The 26,324-nt window shown below is 40.5% G+C and overlaps 1 protein-coding gene across 2 annotated transcripts in view; it reads right to left on the bottom strand.

Annotated features, from left to right (window-relative positions):
- Positions 1-1,816: 1,816 nt before the first annotated feature.
- Positions 1,817-26,324, bottom strand: part of LOC144689678 (uncharacterized) — a 94,871-nt gene continuing 70,363 nt past the window's right edge. For both annotated transcript variants that reach the window (XM_078556970.1, XM_078556971.1), the window contains 4 exons: positions 18,353-18,422; positions 12,890-12,936; positions 4,633-4,691; positions 1,817-2,777 (listed from right to left, as the gene is read on the bottom strand). In XM_078556970.1, coding sequence (XP_078413096.1) covers positions 2,735-2,777; positions 4,633-4,691; positions 12,890-12,936; positions 18,353-18,422 — 219 coding nt within the window. In that variant the 3' untranslated portion in view covers positions 1,817-2,734. The remainder of the gene's footprint in view (positions 2,778-4,632; positions 4,692-12,889; positions 12,937-18,352; positions 18,423-26,324) is intronic.

The raw sequence follows: 26,324 nt of genomic DNA, 5'->3' as shown, positions 1-26,324 counted from the left end.
CTTAATATGCAAAATAAGGGCTCATGGCGTTGGGAGTAATGTGTTAACCTGGACAGAGGATTGGTCAACAGGCAGGAAGCAAACAGTAGGCATAAAAAGGGCATTTTTAGGTTGCCAGGCTGTGACTAAGAGTGCTGAGGGGATCAATATTGTGGCCTCAGCTATTTGCAATCCATATTAATGAGGTGGATGAAGAGGCAGAGCAATGTATCCAAGTTTGCTGACAATACAAAGCTAGGATGAATTGTAAATTGCGAGGACAGAAGCAGCAAGAGATACAGACAGGTTAAGTGAGTTGACAACAAGATGCCAGACAGAGTATAATGCAAGTGTCAGGTTAATCATTGGTCGTAAGAATAAAAAAATATTTTTTTTTTCAAAAAGCGTGAAACTTGCAAATGTTGATGTCCAAAGGGACTTGTGTTCCTTGTATGAGACCAAAAGACATAGGAGCAGAAATTAGGCCATTCGGCCCATCGAGTCTGCTCCACCATTCAATCATGGCTGATAAGTTTCTCAACCCCATTCTCCTGCCTCCTCCCTGTAACCTTTGATCCCCTCACCAATCAAGAACCTATCTATCTCGGTCTTGAATACACTCAATGACCTGGCCTCCACAGCCTTCTGTGGCAATGAATTCCATAGATTCACCACTTTCTGGCTAAAGAAGTTTCTCCATCTCTGTTCTAAAAGGTCTTCCCTTTACTCTGAGGCTGTGCCCTCAGGTCCTAGTCTCTCCTACTAATGGAAACATCTTCCCCACGTCCACTCTATCCAGACGTTTCAGTATTCTGTAAGTTTCATGAGTACACCCAAGTTAGCATGCAGGTAAAGGAAGCAATTGGGAAAGCAAATGGCACATTGGCCTTTATTGCAAGGGGCTTGGAGTATAGGAATAAAGAAATCTTGCTGACAATTGTACAGGACTTTGGTGAGATCACACCTAGAATACTGTGTGCAGTTTTGGTCGCCATATTTAAGGTCGCCATACTTGCATTGGAGGCAGCACTGCGAAGGTTCACTCGATTGGTTCCTGGAATGATAAGAGGCTTATATTTTTTTAAACACCAGGGAATGAGGCAATCTCATTGAAACATACAAGATTCTGAAGGGGCTTGACAGGATAGGCGCTGAGAGATTTTTTCCGCTGGCTGAGAAATCTAACACACAGGGGTAGTGTCTCAGGATAAGAGGCCAATCATTTAGGACTGATATATGAGTAGAAATTACATTACTCAAAGGGTTGTGAATCTTTAGAATTCTTTACCTAGGAAGGTTGTGGATGCTCCATTGTGGAATACATTTAAGGCTAGGTTAGATAGATTGTTGGGGCTCAGGGAATTAAGCGATACAGAGAATGGGTGGAAAAGTGGAGTTAAAGCCCAAGATCAGCCATGACTATACTGAACAGCGGAGCAGGCTTGACGGGCTATATGGTCTACTCCTATTCCTTTTTGCGTTCTTAAAATGGAGACCAAAACGTCTCTCAGTACTCCAGGTGTTGTCTCACCAGAGTCCTATACAATTGACTTCCTTATTCTTCTACTTCAATTCCCTTGCAATAAAAGGACAACATACCATTTACAGGGTTACAGGGAAAGGACCAGTAAGTAGGCCTAATTAAATTGCTCTTGCAGAGAGCTGACACAGACTCAACAAGCGGCCTTCTGTGCTGCAACCATTCTATGATTGTATAGAAATTTTAAACAGAGAAAGCTACAGGGACTGTGCAGGGCAGTGGTACTAGAGCCAGCATAGATATAATGAGCCAGGTTACCTTCTGTGCTGTAAACTTTTATGCTTCACACACAGTCCATATTTTGTCTGTAAGCTTTATTCATTCTTGTTTTTATTTCACAATGCAATCCCCAGACGAAGGCCTAAGCCCAATTCATTTACAATGCAATGTTCATTCTCATATTTGTGCATCAAACAATGCTTGAAATTTCCAAGTTACATTTATTCATAGCATTAGATACAGTCCACAAATAATCAGAAGTACAGTTAAAATTTTGCTATATGTGTGCTCTTACATTTCTTGCTACACAGATGAAAGTTTGATGAGTTGCACATTTATTCTGCGATTTCCATTTTATGCAATATATATATCTTACTGTATGGTTCAGTGCTGTGGATCCATCTTTAAAATTCAGTTAACTCTGAAATGTCAAGCACTGTGGAGCTGCTCAGGTCAACTCCTTAGCTTAGTGAAACACTAACTGGGTAATCATTAAAACAGTAAAATCTTAATACAGCGAAAGGTTTTAGTCAGAAAGCAAGACCTCAAATTTCACTACAATAGTACAGTAAATATTTTGATCACATGGGGTTAGAAATTTGCACCAACCTCACAGCATAGATCCTACAAACAGTGTGCAAACTGGGGGGCAGGGAATACCAAAAGCTCCAACTGCACCATGATTTGTTTTGACATAGTAAGACACTACCCCGACACGTGCAATGTACAGCTTTTCAAATCTTTAATACAAACCAGTGTTCTCTGTACCAAATGAGATAAATAAACTGAATTCAAACTTCTTACATGTTAGTATGTGATATAATGGATCATGAAATAGACTACAGTTAAACACGGTTTCTGTTACTACCAAAATGGAAAAGATTTGCAAATTACACTGCAGTTCCAAGGCTATTTTGTTCTTCCCAACCCTCCCTCTGACAATCCAAGTGACAGCCCAGAAGAAAACATGCCATGAAGCACAGGACAAGCTCCTTTTTATTCAGCTTTCCTCTTCAGTCCAGGAACTTTTGTTTGAATCCTAAAATGAGAAGAATTAAATTGATTTGCACTTCACAATTTTTTCACTTCACTTATTTAAAAGATCAAATTGTTTTACATTTATACTAGCCTACACCATTACATCGATCTTCAGTTTCACAGCCTTAAAATCCAGACACATATAAGCAGGTAGTAACTATAGTGCAGCCAGTGAAAAAAACTTTTATGGCAAAAAACTGTTAGAAGTTTAGACAAGGGCTAAGCATAATAGATACACGTTAGATATGGTTTTAATACACAAATTCATAAATCTGAAAATGCAGTTCCTCTTGCTTAAGGCTGTGGGCAATATGGAGTGAAGTCTAATCATGAATGTAGATCTGATCAACAAAATTTCTGAATTCCATGCATCTAATATGGTGCACTTACACCTCACATTAAAAGTCAAACTGAACACCAAAGCTTGGGCATGAACAAAATGAGTAAATATAAAAGACTGCCAAGGCAATTATGCACACAACAAAAAAAAAATAATCAGCACATGCAAAAATCATAAGCAACCTGACTTTCACACTAAGTTAGGCTATTCCACAAAATATAATTTTAAACCAATAATTGGCCAAACACAATCTAAGTCTCAAAGGATGGTACAGAAAGTAGTATGTGGTATCAGCCAGAGGATAGTACACATCCCAATTCATTTGGCAAAATTTACAAATAATTTCCAAGTTATAGGCTCTGTAACCTTTCCAAAACAAATGATGGTTGAACACTGAAAATAACAGCCCCATGCTATTTGAAAATGAAACAATTCATACCACAATATAATAGAAGCTTTAACATGTGCTTTTGCATTCAGTGACTATGGGTTCCAATGCACACACAACTCAGCTACCAGCAACAAATTAAACTTGCCAAATTCACTATGTTTGGTGGTCAGAAAGTTATTTTTAATCAAACTGCTTGTGACACCAGAAAAACATTAGGGCAATATAAATGATTTTTTCATGCACAATGTAATATGGAATATTGGAAAAGCATCCAATGAAAAATGTGTTCCTACTTTGCATAACGGGACTATTCAATGCTACTTTGAATTAAAAGCAGTAATTTTTCAACACCCTTTGCAAAGGATAATTAGACTACTACACTGCATATGCAAGGGTACAAAGTCAATCTAAATGACAAAAACAGATGACAAGAATTTCAACAAATTAGATGCAGATCTCTTCTATGATGTAGACAAGCTGAAAAATGTTCCAAATCAAGCTGTACACTGTTACAAGTACACGAATGCTCAAGAATGTTCTGAAAAGTTGATTGCATGGAAAATTATGGATTACTGAAAGGACATAGGAACCATGCCATCAATTATAACAACTTTCACGCCTAGGAACGGCACTGCACAGAAGAACCCCTCAATCAAACAAAAGCCCCAACAAAACATGTACAGCTCATGGCATAGCCCCATTTCATTGTAGTATATCAAATTCAATTAACTCAACTCCTATTACATTACCATCTTTTTAAATATGCAAGATACAGATGGAATTGTAAATATGCCAAAACACATCCAAGTGCTATTTATAGCATAGCTAACATCAAAATCTGAGCAATGATGTTTAATAACCTCCTTCGGGAACATAGCATATTTGTATAATTTGGCAGTCATCTTTACAAGAAGGTTCTAATGTGCAAGATCAAAACTACATGAGTTCTACAAATATGCATTTTCTGAAGGCATAATGTCAGCTAAATTCAAGGAAAATGAACAGCAAAGCAGTTAAGAACATCAGTGTTAAACACGCATTGAAGCAACAACCTTCGCCTGGCAATGGAAAATTACACTACATGGTTGCTATGTAAACAGTGTTCCAAATTCTTTGTATACTTACTTAGCAGTGACATCTCTAATCTGCTTACTTGCTATCCCTATGTAATGATCAATTTGAGCCTAAAGAAGAAATAAAAACAGGTAAATGTGTATTCACATTTAATATCACTCCAGGGGATACCTCACAGCAAGACTAAATGGCTCCAGCTGATTTCAGCCTCTCTGCATGACCAGTGATACTTACTTTACTGTTATCATATGTAGAACTCTTTAATGTTAAAGGTATGGTGAAAAAATAACAGGTTATTTATTCATGTGAAAAAACAGCCATGAGTAGTTGCCATGTAACCAGGTGAAACCGAATTACAGAACTGCTTAAAAGCAAAGCAGCATTCTCAGAAAATCCAATATTCTCTCATAATTCAAGGACCAGCACCATTAAGATCTCAAAGAGGGCCAGAGAAAATTTTCAGCTCCAGTCTTAGCAGCTCATTATCACTTGAAACATGCATTAAATATGGTTAGTGACCAGAGGTATGTTGGGAACATGGGGAAAGACTCCCCAAGAGCCATTTAGCTTGCAGAGTAGATTTTTAAAGTAGTACCTAAGTAACTCAATTAATTCAACATAAAATCATAAAGCAATGAAATATTACCTTTGTTGATGTGGAGATGGCAAGAATAAATATAGCCTCTCCTTATTCTTCCAGCCTTACAAGCCTCATCATTCTATAAGATTTGGGTTGGTTATGGAAAAGGGCAGAGAACAATCAAGAGTAAGAATAATTAACTGGGGGAAAGCCAACTTCAATGGAGTGAGAATGGATCTGACCCAGATCAACTGAATCAAAGGTGTCAGGCAAAACAGTATTTGAACAAAGGTCTGTTTTTAGAGAAGAGATGGTTTGGGCACAGACAAGGTTTATTCTCGCGAAGTGGAATGGCAAGGCAAACAAATCCAGAGCTCCCTGGATGACAAAAGAGAGATAGAGATTAAGACAAAGCAGAAAACATATGCTTATGACAGATGTCAGGTGGAGAATACAACCAAGAGCCAAGCTGAATACAAAAAGGCTCAGAGGAGAAGTGAAAATTCATTAAGAGGAGCAAAGAAAGTATGAAAAGAGATCAGCAGCTAATATAAAAGGAAATCCAAAAGTCTTCTATAGGCACATAAATAGTAAAAGGGTAGCAAAAGGAGGAGTGGGGCTGATTAGGGACCCAAAAAAGGGGTTTATGCATGGGAAGTGGGGGGGGGGGGGGGGGGGAAATGCCTGAAGTATTAAATGAATACTTAGTATTGGTCTTTACCAATGAACAAGATGCTGCACAGGTAATGGTGAAAGAGGAGGTATTATATAGGCTGCTTATACTTAAAAGTTGATAAGACATCAGATGGGGTGTATCCAAGTATACTGAGGGAAATGTGTGGAATTGTGGAGGCACTGGCCATAATTTCTCAGACTCAGGGGTGGTGCCAGAGGGATGAAGAATTGCAAAGGTTACATATTTGTTCAAAAATAGGGTGTAAATGTAAGCCCAGCAACTGCAGGCCAGCCAGTTTAACCTCACTGGTGTGGAAGCTTCTAGAAACTATAATTCTGGACAAAATTTGTTAATTAAGTAAAGCCAGCAGGGTGTGTTTTTTTTTAAAAAAGGGCAAATCTTGTCTACCTAAACTGCCCGAGATTTTTGATGAGGTAACAGAGAAGGTTGATGAGGGTACTGAGGGAGATGTAGTGTATATGGACTTCCAGAAGGCATTTGATAAAGTCCTGCACAACTAATTTATGGGAAAAATTACAGCTCATAGAATAAAAGGAACAATTGCAAATGGATACGAAATTGGCTAAGTGGCAGGAAACAGGAGTTAATGGATGTTTTTCAGACTGTGGAAAGGTTTATAGAGGAGTTCCCTGGGGTCAGTTAGATTTTTGTTTCTCCTGATATATATTAACTACCTGGACCTTGGTGTACAGGGCACAATTTCAAAATTTGCAGACGACATGAAACTTGGAAGTATTGTAAACATTAAGGAGAATAGTGTAGAGCTTCAAAAGGACATGGGCAGGTTGGTGGAAAGGCAGACGAAATTTAATGCAGAGAAGTGTGAAGTGATTTATTTTGATAGGAAGAACGCAGAGACACAATATAAAGGGTGCAATACCAAGGGAATGCAGAAGCAGAGGGACCTGGGTTTATATGTGCAGAGAAGTCATTGAAAGTAGCAGTTGAGAACGCAGTTAATAAAACATACAACATCCTAGGCTTTATTAATAGGGCAGAGAGTATAAAAGCAAGGAAGACATGTTAAACCTGTAAAAAAATGTCAGCCTCAATTGGAATAATGCATGTAGTCAGGGCACATTGCTTTAAGGAGGGCGTGAAGACATTAGAGAGTGCAGATAAGATTCATGAGAATGGTTTTAGGGATGAGGAACTTAAGTTATGTAGATAGATTGGAGAAGTTGGTACTGTTTTCCTGGAAGAGAAGGTTAAGAGGAAACTTAATAGAGGTGTTCAAAATCATGAAGGATCCGGACAGAGTAGATAGGGAAAAACAGTTCCCACTGGTCAAAGGGTCACGAACAAGAGGGCAGGGATTTAAACTATTTGGCAAAAGCAGCAATGAGAACATGAGGTAAAACTTTTTTCACCAAGCAAGTGGTTAAGATCTGGAATACACTGCCCGAGTGTGTGGTGGAGGCAATTCAATTGAGGCATTTGAGATGGAATTGGATTGTTATCTGAAAAGGAAGAATGCAGAGCCACACGAAGAGCCAGTGCAGACACATCAGGCTGAATGGCCCCCTTCTGTGCTGTAATAATTCTGTGATTCTGACCGCTTGAGCATCCCCCAACTTTAATTGCTCCACCATTGACAGTCGTGCTTTCAGCTGCCAGTGCCCTAAGCTCTAGTACTCCCTCTCCACCCCTCTTTTCTCCTTTAGCATGCTCCTTAAAGCCTACCACTCTGACCAAGTTTTTGGTTATCAGCCCTAATAGTTCTTCATATGGCTGAGTGTTTTGTTTGATGCTTTTGTGAAATGCCTTGGATATTTTACTAAATTAAAGGCACTGTATAATTACAAGTTGTTGTTAGTGCATCTATATCACATGAGTATTTGCTGCTTCTTGCAGGCAGCAACTGTAAAGAAATAAAATTGACCAATTCACTAGCAACAGCACATAACTAAGTTCCAAGGTTTCATTTATAGACAAAAAGTGGTCATCCTTAAAATATCCTCAATTTCAATTTAATATAATCAGTGAGCAAAGATGGAACATGACTCAGGTCAGATTTTGAGATAAGACAGCAATCAGACATTGAAGCCTGCTTAAATGAACAGTGTATTTGTTAAAGACATATACTCTGGGTAATCTACAAAGCAATAGTCATTTTCCCCACTATTTCTGCTCAAAGCAGATCAACTCTTTCCGATCAGTGTAGTAGGTGACAACCGAATACCTGCATTCAAAATATTTTAACATTTGCCACACTTTTGTTCCAAGGTTCATTCATCCGCCTGCTGGATGTGCCTGCTAAACCCCACAGCAGAAGGCTACCACTGCTGAGGCAAATGACTGCTCTGATTGAACATCTGAGATTAAATTAGTAATCATGTTCTCCTACTGCACTGAGGCAATCTGCTGATCGTTTTGATGTAGAGGGCGCCAGCAGAAAAGCACAAGTCAAGAGTTTTTAAAACATCAAACTAATCAGGAGGCTGGAATTTTCACAGTTCCTGGCTAAATTTATTTGAATGTTATGGGAATCATAGGAAAAGGTTAATGCAGTGTTTTTACTAATTTAAGCCAATTATTTTCAGGTACCTGCTTAATAGGGCTTCATTGTTATCGCATTTATTAATTAACTATACTCAAGAAAACCTAGCACGCATACCCAATTTTTTGGGTGGCAAGAATGAATAAAGAAAAGCAACAGCTGAGGCACCTACCTTATACAGCTCCCTGTATCAATCACCAAAACTCAATTTCAAGCCCAATGCTAATTTAATAACTCTACATCACTGTTGCATATATCTAGTTCATGGTTCATGTTTAGAATATAATTTTTAGTTTTAGGAATGAAAGTGTAACTATAGAAAATGGGATGAATGTGATTCGAGAGCTTGGAGCCTATTACAGTTAAAAGATTGGGACCATGTTGCCTTAGGAGGTTAATAGCTAGAAAGGCAAGAATATGAAAATGCTGGGCTCTAGAGCTCACTAGAAAACCTCAGGAAATGGCAGTTCAAAAGGTGACATGTTTATTTAACTAAGTCAGAAAAAGAGAGAGCTGTACGGTGGGCTTACTTAGCTAACAAGCCGGAGACATGTTGTCTGCAATGCTTGCAAATAAGTGCAATCCAGAGAGATGTTTTTGCTTTGGGACATACAGCTACATTAGTTTAAAAGTTTCACTAAATTCTGAAAGGTTGTGAAACCCATTTATTTCATCAGGTCAAAAAGGAAATTGGAAGTGAGGGATAATTAACTTAAAGGTCGGTTAGAGGACAGCCCAGAGCAGGCTATGTCATCATGAAGATGGGTGGAGCTTAGGAAGATTCTCTGGTTTCAATTTGTCATGGTATTTGCTGAGAAAGATTTTAGTTGCAGCTTGAGCCTCGTTTGCAGCTCACTAAGAGATAACAGCCAAAGTAGAAGATAGTTAGATAGACCTGCAATGGAAGCAGAGTAAAAACCTAACTTCATCACTGACTGTGTGGAAAGCATGTAAGGCTTAACCTCGGGGATTGAAGGAACAGAAGCTGGAAGATTGCCCAGTTTGAAACTAGTGGGAGAATCTACAGCAGCCCTCAGTTTCTTATTGCATAAGTAATTAGCTTGGAAGTATAGGAAATATAGAAAAGTATAGAAAAGTAATCAGAAAAAGGGACTGGGGCATCCACAGTCAAGAGATGGGAAATTGGAGTTTTACCTCGAGAATAGCTGGAGCTGAGGAGAATTCTCCAGCGGACTAAAGCATACTTTTTTAAAAATTCATTCACGGGTTGTGGGCTTCGCTGGCTGGGTCAGCATTTATTGCCCATCCCTAATAACCCGCAAGAAGGTGCTGGTGAGCTACCTTCTTGAACCGCTGCAGTCCATGTGGTGTAGGTACGCCCACAGTGCTGTTTGGAAGGGAGTTCCAGGACTTTGACCCAGCAAGTGAAGGAATGTCGATTTACTTCCAACTCAGGATGGTGAGTGGCTTGGAGGGGGCCTTCCAGGTGGTGTTCCCATCCGTCTGCTGCCCTTGTCCTTCCAGATGGTAGTGGTCGTGGGTTTGGAAGGTGCTGTCTAAGGGACCTTGGTAATTCCTGCAGTGCATCTTGTAGATGGTACTCACTGCTGCTACTGTGCTTCGGTGGTGGAGGGAGTGAATATTTGTAGATGTGGTGCCAATCAAGCAGGCTGCTTTGTCCTGGGTGGTTCCAAGCTTGAGTGTTATTGGAGCTGCACTCATCCAGGCAAGTGGGGAGTATTCCATCAAACTCTTGACTTGTGCTCTGTAGATGGTGGACAGGCTTTGGGGAGTCAGGAGGTGAGTTACTCATTGCAGGATTCCTAATCTCGCCTCTGACCTGCTCTTGTAGCCACAGTACTTATACGGCTAGTCCAGTTAAGTTTCTGGTCAATGGTAACCCCCCCCCCAAGGGTGTTGATAGTGGGGAATTCAGTGATGGTAATGCCAGTGAAAGTCAAGGCTGGTGGTTAAATTCTCTCTTGTTGGAGATGGTCATTGCCTGGCACTTGTGTGGCACAAATGTTACTTGCCACTTGTCAGCCCAAGCCTGGATATTGTCCAGGTCTTGCTGCATTTGGGCATGGACTGCTTCAGCACCATTCACAACCGGGGCTGATCACTGTACAATCATCAGTGAACATCCCCACTTCTCACCTAATGATGGAAGGAAGGTCATTGATGAAGCAGCTGAAGATGGTTGGGCCGAGGACACTACCCCGAGGAACAGTAGCAGCTGTGTGTATGGCTGGACCCTACTGAAGTAAATAACTTTTAATACTTGGGGAAGTAACAAGTAAATCCAAGTGCATTACATCTCTGGTTATAAACCATATTGTTAAGTGAATGGTGCTTGTTTTGTTTAAATCTTTTGATATACAATAAACTAAGTGAAATCTTGTGACATAGTTCTGTTGGTTAAACCAAGGTATTTGGATTTCTTTTTAAATATCAATCGATCCCTCACCTAATCTTTAAAAGACAGCAATGAGATGACTGATCAGATCAGTTTGGGGCAGTTGAGGGTGGTGGGAGGGGCAGGAGGTTGGAGAGACAATGGCAAGACACCAAGAGAACTCTGTTCTTCCATCTTTTATGTACATCTGAATCCTAGAACCAGAAGAGACCTCAGTGACATCTTGTTCAAACTCCAATTGTGCATTTAAATTCACCACCTTGGTCCCAGAAGCAGGAGTCCTAGTAACTGAATCAATAACAAAAAAGGCACTCAGGCAGCTCTTCCAGCCACAGCAATTTTTTCCTCTTGACAAATAATGCTGGAAAGGAGGGGCATATGACCCAATAGTCACAAACGACTCCATGCACCCACCCACCCCATGTTCAAGTGGTCATATACAAGCACATACCATGTCATTTGATAATTCACCCAAAGAGATTCACTGCCAATCCCATTAGCATACAAGATACACATGAATGCATCTTCTATAACTGGTCGCCGAATCACAATTGGATGCTAAAACCCTGATATGGATTTCCCTCCCTAATCAAGGGACACAGAAGCCAATACTCACCAACATTTAGTTGAGGTCAGCAGACACACCACAGACCAGAGATCATACCAAAAGGTTTTCTCAATCTGAAAGATTCAGCTTCACCTGCTGAGCTGACGGCAGCAAGATTAACAGAAATGTGATGAGTGGGAGCAATGCAAAGGAGAAGCTAGTGAAGGGGTGAGTGAAACCTTGGAACATTACTTTGGTGTACAAACGAGAAACAAGGGGAAGGAGACTGAGAATTCTTACTGTGCCCAGTTGGCACCACAAGCTCCAACGCATGGAGGAGACACAGGAGGGCCAAGTATGGTCAGCATCAGCCTGTGGTAGTACTACAAAGTTGGGAGCAGCATCCAGCTCCTCCGGAGGGCAGGTTAAAATAAGTTCTCTACCATTTCACCAGGTGCCTCCAGAGATCTCCTTAAGTGTTGCTTAGGCAACTGTAGAAAGGGAAAACTAGATGGAATTTGCACTGTATGTTCTTCACCTAGTTTATCATGCACTTCACAGAAGGGTCCTAAAACAGGCACCTTTACACTTATCCAACATTGATTTCAGCCAGCCATCAGGGATGCCCGAAAGCAGCAAGGACCAATTTGGTGACAAGTTTTGCACTGGCACAATGGCCAAGCCCATAAATTGGTATGTATTGAACCCATTTTAGACCCAAAACAACAGAGCAAAACATATACAATCTATGCCTAGTGTCACTCCTTCAACATATTCTCTGGGATATGTTGACCACCCCCCCTCAAAAGGCCACCAGTGATGAGGTGCAACACATTAGCTGCATCAGCTCAGCCTTCTACAAACTACAGCAAGCGTTTGACAACAAACGCTTCTGCAAGTCAACAAAACTCCTAGTGTACAGAGTAGTTATCACACTCCTGTACTGCAGTGAGACTTGGACTGTGCATCAGGGAAATTCCATCAGCAATATGTCCACCACATCTTTCGGTTTCAACGGGAGGATCAAACAAGTGCCTGTGTCCTTCCCCAAGTCAGCTTCACAAGCAATGAGGCAAAAATCCGGTAAAATCAATTTCGATGGACTGGACATGCCAAATGGATGGCTGAAAAAAGTCCCCCCGACCAGATCCTGTTTTCTCAACTCACAAATGGCCAACGTTCCAGGAGAGGACAAAGGAAACGATTCAAAGACACTCCGAAACTCTCCATGAAGTGCAGTAGCATTGACATTACTGACTCTGAGGAACTTGCTAACAAGCGTTGTGAATGGCAACTTGTCCATTAAGCTGCATCATGTGTCAAGTCACTGGCAGAGAAGCAAACCTTGTACTCCAGATCTCACTGCTTCAGGGGACACCCTGTTCTATGGTGCCCAAAGATCTGCAGACAGAGAAATCAGCCTGCTCAGGCAGAAATTCATAATCTTGAGTATATGTCATACTTTGAATTGTGGGGCAGTCAACCTCGACGATTCCCAGTGTGTCGAAGTAAATTTAGCCGAATGCCACTTTACACCAAGTGCCAGGATGTTGGATATTATGGGGAAAAGATGGAAATGCTAAGTTACTTTTGAATTTGACACTTACCTGGTGTCTTTCATAAACAACTGGGATGCTGAAAACTGCTACCAGAGCTAAAGGAAAAATTAAAAATAATCCTTTAGTATGTAATATTTCATAGTATTTTTAAAAGCTAAAGACAGTAAAAAAAACAGCCATGTGTGCTAAAATATTAATTATAGAAACGAGAGCAATACCCTCTTTTTAATCCACAGTAATTTCTGTTCCATTCTTTCATAAGTGTAAAAGTGTAGATGACATATTTATAGCTCCTTGAAAAGATATGCTGGAATAATTTGGAGGGGATCCTTCTCTGGTCAGTTTAGCCTCTCCAGAAAAGAATTGCAAAATTGGATAAGAGAGTCAGAGCGTAAGCCTCAATCCAAACATGTAGGATGTTCTTAAGATTATTGCTAATTCAAATTACATTTCAGCTCGACTCCTCAATTTGTTAAAACTTATTTTAGGTGAAATTTAGCAGTTCTTAAAGGCGTCACAGCAGTGATGACACTTAAAGTAGTGGCATGGAGACAAGGCATATCACCCTAACTGGCCTTCATTCCTCCAAGTTAAGTTACACATAGCTGTCCATCCCAGAAGGTAATATAACTAGTGTAGCTGGGAAAAGGCAATTGAGGTTTATGTTGCTTTAATGTAGTAGGGGTAGAATTCATATGGCTTCTTCCTACTGGAAAAATATATAATTACTTCAGCTACAGGTCGAGTATCCTTTATCCATAAATCCGAAAACCGAACACATCTAAAAGCCACACTTCTTTTGAACCTCACTGACCTTCAGCGCAGTAAGTCCCTGACCGGTGCCAACACAAACCTCTTTGGCCGCACCTGATCTTTAGCATGGAAGTCTAGTTTGTCTGCACATCGACACTCTGAAACCTCTCCTACAAGCAGAATTGCAGATGGCGCCACAAATGTGAACTTATTACAGGTACCCAGTATTTGATATTCAGGGATATATCTTCCTTTTCTAGCCATTTTATTTACTTTAGACTATAGGCTTAGGCTATTGAAATGTAAGTAGGCCTAGCCCTATATGCGGTATCTGAAAACCGAAATGTGAAGGCCCTGAGGATTTCAGATAACGGATACTTGACCTATAGCAGGGGGTGAAGATGGGAAAGCAGCTGCAGAAACAAGACTTGTGGTGTTACCAATATCCAAGTAGCACAGCAGCAACCTTATTAGTTTTATACTTTGCCCACAAGTGTGGCTTTGCTCAATCCAGTGAAACTGTCACATTCATGCAACACAAACTTATAAGCCATATATGTGGACTTATAAAGTATAAACTTGAAATGGGGCACTTTCCTGCAAAATAAAATGGAGTTGAGAAGTCAGGTGACCTTTTCTTTCCACCAATACACATGGAACTACAAGAACCCTGAGCTAATCTTCATGTTTGGCAAGTCTTGACAAAGTCATTAAAGTGCAAATGACCATTCTGGACATAGATCTTTGAGAAGTCATTAAATGTAATCAACCCTTCCTGTGGTTAATGATTAAAAAGACAGCTTTCACAATACTGATGCAGATTCTTCGACTCCAAACTTAAAATCCAGAAAAATGGATGCAAAAAGCTCTATTTTAACAAAAGCAGAAAATTTTATAAAAACTCAGCAGGTTTAGCAGTATCGGTGGAGAGAGAAACAGAGTTAACGTTTCAAGTCTGTATGATCCTTCTTCAGAGCTGAAGAGAAGTGGAAAGGTGAAAAAATTTATATTGCTTGGGGGGTGGGGGGGGCGGGGGGGGGGGGGGGGGGGAAAGAGAGGCGGGGGCAGCAGATGGAGCTGAATAGAAGGCCAGCAATAGGTGGGACAAAAGAGGGATTGACAAAGATCTCATGAAGTAAAAGGACAAAGGGAGTGTTAATGGTAGTAGTTAGTGCTAAAAAAAAAAAGTGCTAATAGTGGCATAAGGTAGAAAAGCAGAATGTGATTATAATAGAACAAGAATAGCATTGTGAGAAAGAGCAATATGGAACAAGTGACAGATGGCCCTGTAGGGGATGGGGTGGGGGGAGGGGGCATTGGTGGGTATCAAGATGGTTATGTGGATGAGTGATACCTGGACTCCATTGTTTGACAATGGCCCACCATTAAACTATTCGAGGACAATGGAAGGAGATGCTTTGGTCACACGAGAGAAATTAGGTTTCTGTCAAGTGGTTTTAATAAAGCATATTTTGATCAGAAACAGAAACATCCTTGCCAGTGAAGGGAGAAGACACTGCCTAAAACCAGCTTTAAGCTTGAACTCCCTTCCTGAGGAGCTGTACCAGGTCGAATAAGTAGAATAAGAGAAATCTGTTTCTGTGACCGTAAAACACAAGCCAATCCACCCATTTCAAACTACCAGAGTTTTTTTTCTTCAGCATACAAAAAAGGATTACAAGCCTGCACTGTTTCAAGTCTTCACCCCAGGGAAAAGCGAGCGTAACAGAGAACTCTAGAAATCCTAAGATCTAAACGCATGCTGCTTTTGTAATCACAGTATTTTCCCGAGTGTGTATGCATGTGTCTTTCTGTACGTGGGTGCGTGCAGGTGCAGTTGCGTTTATTTGGGTGTTGAACAATAAACATTCATCTGTCTTTTAAAACTTATGAGAAAGGCCATCAATTTGTCTGTTCCTGAATTACAGCACTCAAGTTAAAACATTTGTTTAAAAACACGTCGTGGTCGAGATGTGGTGAAAAAAAATGGAGCCATCCCTATCATCTTTCCCTTGTCCTTAACTCTATGTTGGAAGGTTTAAGTCAACTGCAGACTAAAAAAAACTATTTGGGGCTGGATTCCAGAATTATCTTTAAATAAACAGCCTGCTAAGGAGAACAAGAAAATATTAAAGAGCCCTCCAAAAATTACCCTGATCTCCAAAACAGAAAAACTTAAGATTTCTTATGCCTTCAACATCAAAAGGCATCCCAAGGCACTTCGCAGGTAAAAAGGAAAAAAGTTGCACCGCAACCATGCAAATATTAGGTAATCACAAAATGGTTACAACACAGGAGACCATTCAGCCCATCATGTCCATGCCAGCTCTCAACACAGCATCTCAACTAATCCCTCATTCCCTGTAGTCCTACAACTTATTTCCTTTCAGATGCTTATCCAATCTCCTTTTGAAAGCTCTTATTGTATCTGCCTCCAACACACACTCAAACTGCACTCCAGATCCTAACCACTCACTGCATAAAAGTTATTCTTCACGTCACATTTGCCTCTTTTGCCTACTGCCTTAAATTAGTCCTCTGGTTCTTGACCTCTCCACCATAGAGAACAGTTTTTCTCCATCTACTCTGTCTAGACCACTCATGATTTTGAGCACGTCTATCAAATCTCTTTTCATCCTTCTCTTCCCCAAGGAGAATAACCCCAGCTTCTCTTCAATCAATCCATGTAACTGAAGTTCCTCATCTCTGGAACTATTCTTGTAAATCTTTTCTGTATTCTCTTTAAAGGCTTCAACATTCTTCCTAAAGTGCAGCGTCTAGAATTAGACACAAAACTCCAGCTGAGGTCAAACCAGTGTTTTATAATGTTGGGTTGGGTTAATATACTAAATTAAGTGCTCAAATCAGTCTTGGGATTGCTACCGCTTCTTCTACACATACATAATCTAGAGTCAAATGCACACCATAGGATACCCCAGCTTGAAGATGATGCCAATTTTTTTTTTAATGGGGGGGTGATTTTGGTGTGTGTTTGTGGGGGGGGGCCTGGGGGCAGTGGTCAAAAAGTAAGACAAAAGGGGGAGGATGGTAGGAGGCTGATGAAATAATAAGGAATTGTAAAAAGACCTAGATGATATCTGCAAATGGCTGTTGGAACTTCAAAGAGAGATGGACACAAGGCATTAATATTGGAAGAAAAAATGTGAAGTATATAATGAACGGATGTTGAACTCACTAGAAAAGAGGCAGAGAGAGATTTGGGACAGATGAACATTCGCCCAGTTGTTACATAGCAGCAATTATAGCAAACATGTTGCTAATTCATATTCTCAAATCTAAGGCCATCATACTGGAGTTGCATAGTGCTTTGGCCAGGCCACATTAAATAGTGCTTTAAATTCTAAGTCAGCAAATGTCATGAGATTTATCCAAGCTAAGAAAGATGTGCAGAGAAGAACTAAAGCAGATTCCTGTCACGAGGATTGGATTGCAGGATTGAAGAAAAGTTTGAAAAATCTAGACCTTTCAGCCTCAAATGATAGGGACACACTGAAGATGCAGTCTATATCTCCTAATTCAGTTTTTTTTGTTACAATTATTGGATAAGTCACATTTTAAAAACACAAAAAAAATTGTATTATTTGTAATAGACTGCGAGATGAAAAGTTTAATCTGAAGTATTTTTCAAGTTAATGCACAACTGAAAGTCATTAAAGCAATCTCAGGACCAGTGTCAGGAACTGCTTCTTCACATGCAGCACAATCATGTACTTTTACATACATGTTGTAGTCCAGGGGCTCCAATTTTCCTTCCATCATACGGCTGACCAGGAATCTCTCCTGTTTTTATCACATACCATTGGCATATGTTGGAATGATTTGCAGATTAATGCACAGCCTGTCAGGCTGCATTATCAATGCATCCTTCTTGGCTATCAAGTCCTGGAGTGGAACCCAGACCTTCTGGCTCAGAGGCAGGGACACCACTGCATCACAAGACCACCAGCGTTCTGGCCAACTCCTCTAATAGGGGAAGTAAAAAGGTTGCAACCCTAAGGCAATGCTCTGAATAAACTTCAAATACACAATGCTTCTCATTTTAAAGGAGCATCAAACACTCTGTTCTTTACAAGCTGTGCACTTCTTGGCTTTCAATCTGCCAAGATTTTCCTGCTTTCCAAGATTCAAAACAAAATGGCTTTTTTAGGCCTTAGAAAAACATTATAGGAATTTCCTGAATTTTGAACATCTGGCTCCTCAAAATCAGCTGAACTCATGTGAATTATTCCTATTTCCAACGGACAGAGTTTGCAACCTTGTACCAGAATAGGCTGGCTTGGAGGCACTCCTGTGACTGCACCCAAACCAAAATCTAAATTAAAAACAGAAGGATGAGCTAGATGGGCAAAATAGCATACCCTTTGTGAAATCTAACTTGCAAGGTGCCATAAATACAAAAAAAACCTGGAAAGGGAACCAAAAAATTGTAATCAAATTTAAAATTCTGATAAAGTTAGTGTGACTAGTTGAAAATATTTAGACACATGGCCCAAGCAGATGCAACCCAGGCCTACAGAGAACACTACTAGGCATGTTCTCAGTAACAAAATGGAATAAAGATGTCAAGTTTCCAGCTAATGCATTTTTATAAACATACATATACTTGGTTAAAATATAAATGTAAGCATCTTAAATTTAGATGTGACAAGTTAACGCAAATAAATAGTCACATCTTTAGTGAAAGGGAGTGGAATAGAAAATACAGCCACAAAGTACAAATAAGTAATAAAGACTTACCTATTATCAGCAGGGTCAGCCCATTAAACAAGGCACCAACATATGTGAGCAGCCACATCAGCACTGAAAACTAATGGCAGGAAAATAAATTTGAGTTAAAGCTCCATTGAGCAATATCAAACATTTTAAAATATCAACAAAATCCAAAACAAATGTCAAACCAATTGTCTAATCCTCAAAAGTAAAATCAAGAAAGAGGAAACAATTTCAGATAAGTCCACAAATGATATGACTGCAAATGGAGATGGGAAGAATCCAAAATTATAGCTGTTCCTAGTGAACAAAAAATATGCTAAATAGAGATTCAACAGATTAAATACATGCTGATCATAAACTGAGACAAAGTTACATTTCACATTAGCAATCTGGTCTAAATAAAAGACTTCCAGAGTGCAACAGCATTTATGAATTATATAGCATATTGAGGCAATCCTTTAAGAGTAAATGCAATAACTACATAATTGACACAAAGTACAAAAGGGCATTTTCGATGAAACAATGACCTTCAATTTAAACATCTGTGAAGGAGGTATATCAGTTATTTAGGCTTCAGAGGTAGATTTGCACACTTCAATAAAGAATATTTTACAAGGAATTTAAAAAGACTTGGCACATCGCATATTGCCAAGGTTGATCTGTTTTGTACTTGTCCAAAGCAAACAATCAAAATAAATTATGGTTCTGGACGAAGGCAACAACAGGTGAATAATTTAGACAGGAAACGGGTGAACAAATGTCACTAAAATTAGGCCATAAAGCTATTGTAAACAATTTTTAAAAATTATTGAAATCCCTTTAATATTAAAAATGTTATACTTTTAGAACTCAAAATCTGAAATTCTACTCTGCATCAGGCACAAAAAAGCAACATGAGTTGGAGCAGTCCAACCTGTCCAACAGATATTACCAACCTCCTGCCTCATTTCAGCACAAAATGCCCAATTTCAAACTTTGTTGCCAACAGGGAATCCAGGTGCCATTTTAAGAAGCTGATTCAACATATTTCTACTCCTACATAGGAAATCCCAATTCCTGCTTTCCCAGTGTCCAAAGAAAATTGCACCAGAAGCACACCAGTTGCTTTTAAAAATCAATAATTTGTATTTACATAGCACCTTTAATGTGTTAAAATATCTTAAGGTATGATAAACCTGCCTACACACAGATATTGCGATTAACTGGGCAAAATACATTAATCCCATTGTGCCAGGAGCAGAATTTTAGCATTCAATTCTTAATACTTATGGAATAGGTCTATTTTATCTCATTGGCAAATTCGAAATAGTCCTCTTAAGTTCAAAAGCCAAACTGCAAGTTGAATACATGCTTTTGCATCTTTGCCAATGAAACAGAAACTATTCCAATTACATCTTTACAGAATACAAACTCCAGTTTCACCCCAGTGTGAACACACCTAAAAAAAGGTTAAATTTAACTCCATAAAGATTTCACACTATTCTTAAATCAATTTGAATATATTTCATCTTATAAATGAAGAAATTAAGATTTTATAACAGCAAATGATGGATTTTAAACTCATTTACTCCTGAGGTATAACATCTCCCACTTTTTATGATTTAATGGGATTAGAACTTCGTTAAGAGCCCTTGATTGATGCTATAAATGGCAATCTTCCAAATATTTAACAAGGTCAATTATTTCAAAATCTTATCTGCTGCCCTACATAAATGCCTTTTCCAACATTAGTGCGACAAGTTTTGCAAGGTTCCTGCAGTAATTATGGTTTTATTTAGTGTAATATACCTTTAAGAATAATACTTAAGATCACATGATCTGTAGTAACCATTAGGAGAGTAGCGTGGGTTGCCTCAGCAGTCAGTGTAGTTACAATTGGAGATGAAAACACTACACAATAGTTGCTGCTGAGTATATTGTAAATAAACTTTCCACTTAAGAAGTGCCTGCAGATCAGCTCTATCATTAATAGTACAACTATGCCACCCTACAACAAACTGGCAACGAGGATAAAACAGGATTAAACCGAAGAGGTCCAATTAAAAAGAAATCGGCACTGTACCTCACCCAGTGATTGTAAGTAGCAAGCTCTGTCAGAATTGAAGTTATCCTCTCTCAAAATGCCACAATTTGGGAGATTTGATCAGTTTGAAGCTGCCACAAACGGTTGGTCTCAATACATAGAATGCCTCATGTTCTTTTTTCAAGTGAACGAGATTAGGTGGGGGGAGAGAAGAGGCAAGCGACACTCTTGAGTACTTGCAGGAGCAAAACCTATGGTTTGATTTGAAGTTTGATGGCATCCAGTGCTCCAGATTCAAAGAATTTCAATGAATTGGTGGACATCGTGAACCCAAGCCCTCAGTGACGATGCAGAGGTTCAGGTTTAACTTGTGAAACAGAGCCCCGGGTGAGACAATTGCATGCTATGTGGCAAATTTGAAGCAGCTAACGGAACATTGAGAATTCGGTACGATTCTGAACGACATGCTCAGAGATCGTTTAGTGTGTGGAAGAGGACACTATTCAGAAAAGATTATTGACCGAAGTGAATCTGGGTTTCAAGAAGGCGCTAGAGATAGCGATGGCCATGGAAAGCGCAGTTTAAGAGATTCAAAAGCAAAACAGGGTTTGCAAAATGACGCCGTCCTCCACATCCAGTGGGAAACCTCGGCCAAAAGCGGCATGAAAAAGCGAGACTCCGTTAAGTGGGAAACAGCCCTTGCTAGCCAAAGAATAAAGAAAAATAACTTAGCAGCGAAACCAAATGATAATTTTAATAGAGGTGGAAACAAGCAGTCTTTTAGCGATTGGCAGTTTTAAAAAATTGAATGCTACTATTGTCATAGAAATGGACATATGGGGCGGCAACGCTTGGAAAGATTCAAGTAAACAGAGAAGAAGCCCAATGAAATCGACAATGTAGAAGAGCCTGAAACAACAAATTTAGACATTTACGCGTTGTTTAATCTGATAGTTGGAAAGACAGAACCAATATTTGTCACAGTGAAAGTAAATGGCAAATCTGTTAGAATGGAAGTGGACACAGAAGCTTCCACTACAGTAGTTGAGGGAACATACCTTCAGGTATCTGAATAACGGTGAACATCAATTAAGTTTAGAAGAAACAGCCGCCAAGCTAAAAAATATATACGGTGAAGACATTCAAGTAAAAGGCATAAGCAGAGTAACTGTCCATTATGGAAGCCAATTGGCAAAGCTACCCTTGGGTAGCTTTGCCGATTGGTAGGTGAAGGGCCAAGTCTCCTGGAATGAAATTGGTTAAAGGAGATTAAGTTAGAATGGGCTGCAATTTTCCAGTTGAAAGCAAGTGGGTTACCAGAGCTACTTAGAAAGTACGCCACCATCTTTAAGGATGAGCTGGGGAAAATCCAGGGCCTGCAAACCAAGATTCATGTGGATCCGGAAGCAACCCCTTGCTTCGTGAAGGCGAGACCAGTGCTATATGCCCTGCGAGAAAAAGTCAACATTGAGCTGAACAAGCTAGAGAAACTGGGTGTTACACAACCTGTTCAGTTCTCAGAATGGGCAGCACCCATAGTCCTCATCTTTAAACCTGACCAAGGCATCCGAATTTGTGGAGATTACAAACTGACAGTTAATAAAGTAGCTGAACTAGGCAGGCACCCTATTCCAAAAATCGAAGGCCTTTTTGCCAAGCTGGCAGGAGGGACAACGTACAGAAAGCTGGATACGAGTCATGCTTATCAGCAATTAGACAGTTGGATAATGCCTCCTGGGAATTGGTCACAATTAATACCCACAAAGGGTTGTACCGATATACACGATTGCCTTTTGGTGTCCCCTCAGCTTGTGCCATCTTTCAGAGAACAATGGAAACCTTACTGACGGGACTGCCTCAGGTTGTAGTCAATTTTTACGATGTATTGGTGACAGGATTCACTGAAAAAGAGCATTTGGCAAACTTAGAAGATGTCTTAAAACATTTCTTGCAAGTTGGTGTGCATTTAAAAAAAGACAAGTGCACGTTCCAAGCGAGGGAGGTAATCTATTTGGGTCACCAGGCAGATTCATAGGGCCTCCACCTGGTTGAGGAAAAAGTGAGAGCCTAAGAGAGGCACCTGCGCCAAAGAACGCCTCAGAGCTCAAATCATTCCTAGGAATGATCAACTATTATGGGCGGTTCTTACCTAATTAGTCTACAGTGCTGGCCCCTCCCTGCATCTTCTGCTCAAAAAGAGCCAACGTTGGTCTTGGGAGGCGCCCCAGAAAGAAGTTTTCATAAAGGTGAAAGAATTGTTGCACTCATCCAATCTACTACCGGACAAAAGAATTGGTGCTGACATGTGACGCATCTCCCTACGGAGTGGGAGCAATGTTCTCTCACCAGATGGACAACAGCACGGAAAGGCCAACTGGTGAGCATTCTTGATACGTAACCTCAGTGGAAAACCTCACAGATAGAAAAGGGCGGCCTGTCCATTATCTCTGGTGTCAGGAAATTTCACCAGTACATTCACGGCCATCATTTTACAATTGTTTCAGACCACAAACCATTGCTAGGATTATTTAGCGAGGACAAGGCTGTACCCCCTATAGCCTCAGCAATAATACAATGATGGGCTTTAATCCTGGCAGCATACAAATACACTTTCATACATAGGCCTGGCAATGAAATTGCAAATGCCGATGCCCTTAGTTGTTCGTCTTTGCAAGAAAACGATGAGCACGTCCTAGTTCCACAGAAACTTCTTTTACTGTCAAATTTCTTAGATTCCTCGCCGGTATGTACTCAACAAATTAGAGACTGGACAAGTAGGGACCTAGTCCTATCTCAAGTACAAGAACAAGTGCTACATGGTTGGTTACAATATTTGATGAAATGAAACCGTACTTCACCAGAAGACATGAAATAACCAACCAGGATGGCATCTTATTGTGCGGAGCACGAGTGATATTTCCTTCAAAGGGAAGGGAGCCACTTTTAATTCAACTATAGAGTGCCCATCCAGGAATTTCCCGAATAAAGACCATAGCACGCAGCTAGCTATGGTGGCCTGGGATGGATGGCGAAATAGTGAGTTTAGTAAAGCACTATGGGCCATGTCAGCAACTGCAAAAATTGCCAGTGACAGCTAAATTACACCCATGGGAGTGGCCAGATAGACCCTGGGTGTGGTTACCCATTGACTATATTTGTTCTTTCCTGGTAACAATGTTTCTGCTCATTGTTGATGCCCATTCAAATTGGTTGGACGTATATGAGGCGAAGTCACCAATATCGGCCACTACAATTGAGAAAGTACGTCAGAGTTTTGCCATTCATGGACTACCAGAAGTAGTCATTTCCAATAACAGCATGGCATTTATGAGTGCTGAGTTTGAATGGCTTATCAGCCTCAACGGTATTATTCATGTGAAAACTGCACCGTGCCAGCATTCCTCAAATGGACTGGCCAAGAGGGTGGTTCAAATGTTCAAGACATACATGGAAAAGCTAACTGCTGGTTCCTTGGCAACCAAGCTAGCGCACTTTTTCATTACAGGACTATCCCTCATAACAACAGGTGTCACACCTGCGCAGTTATTGTGGAAACGTCGTCTCATGACGAGATTGAGCTTAATAATGCCGAATTTAGAGAGGAAGGCGGAAAGGAGTCAGGGAAGCCAGCAAACTAGACACGACTGGAGGCGGAAGGTTGGATAATCCAAACATGTGGACCATTTAAGAGAGAGAGAGAGAGAGAGAGAGAGAGAGAGAGAGAGAGAGAGAGAGAGAGAGAGAGAGAGAGAGAGAGAGAGAGGAGAGAGACATGAATCGCCAAGATTCGGTTCCACCAATGATCATGAGCAGGTCTGCGTTTCCTGTTGAGGATACTCAACCCAGGACTAACATGTCTGATGCTCCTGCAAGAGTTGAGGATACAGGACTACAAGTGCTCACGAAGCACCTGATGTTCAGGCAACTCCGGAAAAGGAGGTTCCTGACAAAGAATCTGAAGTTGTGGAGCTGCGACGTTCCACAAGTACCAGAAACCACCCGAAAGACCGAACTTGTAAATTCCTTACCCAGTGTAAATTTGTTGTCTTGAAAAATATGTACTTGTAAATATAACATGTGTAGCTGAGTTAAAGGGGGAGGTATGTAGTAATTATGGTTTTATTCAGTGTAATGTACCTTTAAGAGTAATAACGTTACTTAAAGAATCAAAAAGTCACTTCTATCATCAGTGCTCAAGTTGGAAATGTTGTAGGTGAAAATTCTCTTAGTTCACTCAAGACAACGGAGGGTGGAAGTTTGTAGCAGTGAACTCTCAGTGGCTTACTCAAAGGAACAGTAGGTTTCTGGCTTTTCTCCAATTGAAGGTGTAGTCGAGCCCTGTGGTGAAGTTATAATCCACAGGTGAAAGAAACAGCAGTGCTTCTCTGCCTGTGGTGAATTTTCTAGGCAGGATTCATCCTTCTCTGGACAGGATCCCTTCCCTCTGTGGTCTTTGACCCAGGCTGACTACTCTGGGCCATTTTTGTGAATTAATAAGGCATCCCCTATCATGAGCTAGTTCCTGTGATGTGACCACAGCATCAACACTCCAATTACCCACACAAATAGTTTGAAGAGCTAAGCAATTGTCACACAATGGGGAATGTTTGATATCGGCATCAACATTTCAGTTATGAATATCCTCTGAATACCTTTATTCGCATCTCCACCTCCATGATGATTGCACAATGTTCAGCACCATTTGCGACTCCTCAGATTCTGAAGCAGTCCATGTCCAAACACAGCAAGACCTAGACAATATCCAGGTTTGGGCTGCCAAATGGCAAGTAACATTCACGCCACACAAGTCCCGGGCAATGACCATCGCCCCTTGACGTTCAATGGCATTAGCATCACTGAAGCCCCCATCACCAACATCCTGGAGGTGTACCTACACCACATGGACTGCAGCAGTTCAAGACGACAGCTCACCCCACCTTCGCAAGGGCAATTAGGGGTGGACAATAAATACTGGCCTAGCCAGCGACATCCACATCCCTTGAACGAATAATAAACAAAAAGAGGGGCTGGCAAGTCTATCAGGTGTTGTTAATCTGAGTCACTTTAATTAAAATGGAGAGGGGCAGTCATCAGCACCTGGGAAAGGACATTCACATCTTAAATGATTTTGCAGAGGCATGCCAAGTCAGTCCCTGTCTGCACAGAAAACACAAAAGGTCACCTGACCCCCTGGAGTCCATTTTTTTCCCCCAAGGTGAATTGTCCAGATCCCATCCACTTTTTAGAAGTAAAATGTCCATCTTCTTTATAAATTCATGAGCATAAGAGGGGTGACAGGCAAGTGAAGACAAGTGCAGGATAGGATGTAGTGGAGCTTCCAATGACTTGTGTGTTTGATGAGTCAATTAGAATCTAATGGTAATAAAAGCATGGATAATGGTATATAACAGGTGGAAGAAGGCAAAGTTGCTAAGATGAAAGCAAGTGGTCTTGGTAATAGATTGTGAAAGTTTTAAGCAAAGTAGTTGAACCTGTCTGCTGCCAGTAATTAGAATCACTAACAGTGGAGGGTTTTGAGCAGGTCAATGTTTTTCCCTCAATGTACAATTATAGGAAATTCTGCCTCATTCATAGCAATATAAAGCAAGGCAGCCAGGTAGCTTTGAAGCAGATCTGAAGTTTTGGATGTAGCTGAAAGGCAAAGCGGATGTTGTTAACATACACATGAAAGCATGTCTATAAATGACGGCAAGGTGAGGCATCTCGGAAGTGAACATGGAGGGGGCAAAGGAAAGGTCCGTGAGTCAGGTGAGATTCTAAAGGTGGGTGTATAAGAGCTGAAGGAGAGCCCATTAATGAAGATGTGTAGTCTGCATATTGACAAGGAGTGGAACCATACAATGACAATCTCTCCGATGTGGATATCGAAGGAGGAAGATGGATTTCCAAAACTCATTCAATAAGGTGCTGCATCAAAGGCTACTATACAAAATAAGAGCTCAGTGTACAGAA

The sequence above is a fragment of the Cetorhinus maximus genome, chromosome 14, assembly GCF_964194155.1.
Source record: "Cetorhinus maximus chromosome 14, sCetMax3.hap1.1, whole genome shotgun sequence".
Taxonomy (NCBI): domain Eukaryota; kingdom Metazoa; phylum Chordata; class Chondrichthyes; order Lamniformes; family Cetorhinidae; genus Cetorhinus; species Cetorhinus maximus.
The sequence above is the reverse complement of the archived record's forward strand: the minus strand, read 5'-3'. Positions and strand labels throughout refer to the sequence as shown.